Source organism: Schistocerca cancellata, chromosome 12 (genome assembly GCF_023864275.1).
Source record: "Schistocerca cancellata isolate TAMUIC-IGC-003103 chromosome 12, iqSchCanc2.1, whole genome shotgun sequence".
NCBI classification, from domain to species: domain Eukaryota; kingdom Metazoa; phylum Arthropoda; class Insecta; order Orthoptera; family Acrididae; genus Schistocerca; species Schistocerca cancellata.
This window is the reverse complement of record NC_064637.1, coordinates 158,883,710-158,886,717: the sequence shown is the minus strand read 5'-3', so window position 1 is coordinate 158,886,717 and position 3,008 is coordinate 158,883,710. Positions and strand designations below refer to the sequence as shown.

At 58.3% G+C, this 3,008-nt stretch overlaps 1 protein-coding gene across 1 annotated transcript; it reads left to right on the top strand.

Annotated features, from left to right (window-relative positions):
- The first annotated feature begins 590 nt into the window (after positions 1-590).
- LOC126109547 (uncharacterized) lies at positions 591-2,756 on the top strand. The gene is made up of 3 exons (XM_049914563.1): positions 591-688; positions 802-2,095; positions 2,397-2,756. Exons 1-3 carry the CDS (start codon positions 591-593, stop codon positions 2,754-2,756), a joined length of 1,752 nt encoding a protein of 583 aa, XP_049770520.1.
- The last annotated feature ends 252 nt before the right edge of the window (positions 2,757-3,008 follow it).

Below are 3,008 nucleotides of genomic sequence, written 5' to 3'. Positions count from 1 at the left end.
TGCACTGTCTTCTCACCTGGAGACAGATGCAGAAGAAGAATCAACCGAGGAAGAGTTGCCGACCGCCTCTTCGCATGATGAAGAAACGGACACCGACGAAGGACTGCCCCTCCCGCTCCCAGACGAGCGGACTGTGCAGCCCTTCCTGAAGAAGATCGCGGCGTCGCTGAAGGATGGGACGTACCCTCACGGGGACAACCCGTACCCCTTCACACCGGCGCACGCCATACCGCCACTCCCTCACATACCGTGCGACCTCCGCCACATGCGTGGCATGTTGCGCGAGGCGGTGACGAGGAAGGAGCTCGTACTGCTGAACAGCTGCCCCATCTTCACCCCTTCGGACGGACCACATCTATGAGGTCACAGAGAAGTGGGTGAAGGAAGAGTGGCGCTCCGGCAGGCGTCAGCCTGCCCCAGAAGACGAAGCAGCAGTCGACTACTTCGCTAGTCTAAACTCGGCGAGGTAGCCAGAGGCCCATTCCAACGAGAGGCCACACTGACGACAACAGAGCTGACAAAGGAGGAATAGTAGCACTGCTGCTTAGCCTCCACCATCTCCGGACAGATGATGTCCGTGATTTTGCGAGATGAGACGAGACCACCGCACCACTCAAGACGCCACAACAATGGGCGGAGGCAAGAGTGGCAACATGACTGCCACCGCCCTTCAGCCTGCTGCGCCAAGGCAAGACGCTGCACCGGCAGCGAATGAAGAAATCCTGGCCGCAGCCGTCTCTGCACTGTCTGTGGCGATCGACAAGGTAGCAAGCCTTGCCGACATGCTGCAGCATGTTGCAGAGGCCACGATGACAGCCACACAAGCGGCCGCCAAGCAGCAGCCGCAGTGAGGCGCTCCCTGCGCCGTCCGCACCGGGAGGTGTGCAGTCGGCCCGCCACGGGCCAGCACCGTTGTCCGCACACGCAGGCAACACACAAGCCTACAAAACCTGAGAAGGGCAACGAGAAGACACCAACCAAAAGTGAAGAATCAATTACAATTCGTCGAAGAGATGAAATGGAGGCAATGCAGGGGTATCCTGCAAGAACTCCGACAAACCAGGGGAAGAGGGTCCACCCTGAAGAAGATGCTCTAGCGGCCACCGCACCAATCGAGTTACCGATGCCGACTGAGACGGATGCTCCCGAGGCCGGTAATGCACTTCCGACTGCTCCAGCGGACAGGGCTGCGTCCCCGCATGCTAACGAGGTCGAGTCGAGTACGTCAGAGGCGCTACCGAGAGTCTCTGATGGTACTCGTCCCCCAACGAGCATTGACGGTAATAGTATGAAACGTGCTCACGCTTATCGCGTCACCCGCGAAAGTGAAACAGTTCTCACAATCTCTCACGAGTGTCGTGCGTCATTGCAGCAGCCGCTGGAGACGCCAGTGGACGTCCCCACCGCGCAGAAACTAGTGCCGCACGCAGCCGCTGCAACCCTCGGAGACGACACCGAAAACGAGGAAGAGGAAATGCAGGCGGAGCAGACACCGGCGAGCTCCCAAGCGACATCGTCACGTGCCTCGAGGAAGAGGCAGAAATCTGACGACGACGCCTCAGCCCCAGACGTGCGCAAATTCCGCAAGGAAAACGCGCAAAACAGCACGAAAACCGGGACAGAAATTCGCCGCCGCGCGCGGGATCCTAAAGTGGACAATGACGGCTTCGAAACCGCTACGAAGACCGCAAAAGCAACACGTCAGTCGACAGCAGCACCAGTAGGCACCAGCAACAGCTTCCAAGCACTTAGTGACTCGGAAGATGAGGAGCTGACACTGCTACCACCGAAACAGCCGCCACCGCTCGAGATCAAATTCGTAGGCCACTTTCGCGAGTTCCAAAACGTGCTCAACCTGCTAATAGGCAAGGGCAATTACAGTGTCAACGTGTCAGGTGAAGACCTACACAAAGTGAAAACCACTGAACAGTACATAAAAGTGAGCGAAGAGTGCACCAAACGCGGCTGGAATTTCTACACTTGCGGCGCCAATAGGAAGAAGCCAATTGAGATAGTCTTCCACAAAATACTACGTAGCATGAAGCCTGAAGAGGTTAAAGAAGAGGTTGAGCAGATGGGTTACTGTGTCGATGAGGTAATAAAAATGAAACCTCAACGCACCAAAGGGCGAAACCCTCTATTCCTCGTGATTGCGGCCAATAACGCAGAAAACAGGAAGCTTTTTCAACTTAAACGCATAGGCAACATCGAGCTGATTGCAGAAGTGCTTCGAAACAAAGCGGCATACACTCAGTGTTGGGCACTCCACGGAGTACTGTGGAATGCCCGAATTTTGCGTCAAGTGCGGTGAACAGCACGCCACTGAAGGGAGTGCCACACAAAGACTTCACGCCTAAGTGCAAACTCTGTGGCGAAGAACATTGCGCCAATTATAGAGATGGCGCAAAACGAGGCATTCACGGCCCGCGCCCGTGGGAACGACGTGCAGCAGCACAGAGTTCCGGCAGGAAACTCTCACCCACGTGGAGCCCCAGCGCCCGCCAACAGCCAGACAAAGAGGAGAGGCGGCCGCCGAGGCCGCGCATCCGGAAGAACGCATTCCAGAGTGGACGTCAACCCCGGCCAGCAGCAGGGGAACTCCAACACCCGTAACAAAGAGCGGCAGCGGCCCCACAGGCAGCCGCAGAACACTGCCCCGGCAGCAAAAGGAAATGACGGGCAAGCTCCGCATGCCGCCATACAACAGGTACCCGTGCGCCAACCCGCTGCCCCTGCAGCAGCTCACCAGGTCGTAGCTCTGCCCTCCCCACCACAGCGCGCGGCCATGACGGCAGCACAGCAGCTTGTAGTCCCGCCTCCTGTGCCCCTGCCACGGCAAGCGGCCGCACCTGCCACACCTCATCACGGCCATGTGGACCGATCAGCGCCGCCCGCCCCAGACCAGGCCAGCATGGCGGCAGCAAACTCCTGCAGCCCACATCGACGGCAGCCAACAAAATGGAGGCAACCGGGAGACTGGAAGCAGCCATGCTGTCGGCCCCCGACAA

Bases quoted from the DNA above. Each gene is read 5' to 3' on its own strand.
- LOC126109547 (XM_049914563.1), top strand. From the start codon at position 591: ATGAGACGAGACCACCGCACCACTCAAGACGCCACAACAATGGGCGGA. The intron at 689-801 runs GCAAGACGCTGC...AGCATGTTGCAG, and splicing joins CTTCAGCCTGCTGCGCCAAG to AGGCCACGATGACAGCCACA. The intron at 2,096-2,396 runs GTAATAAAAATG...CGCCAATTATAG, and splicing joins TGGGTTACTGTGTCGATGAG to AGATGGCGCAAAACGAGGCA.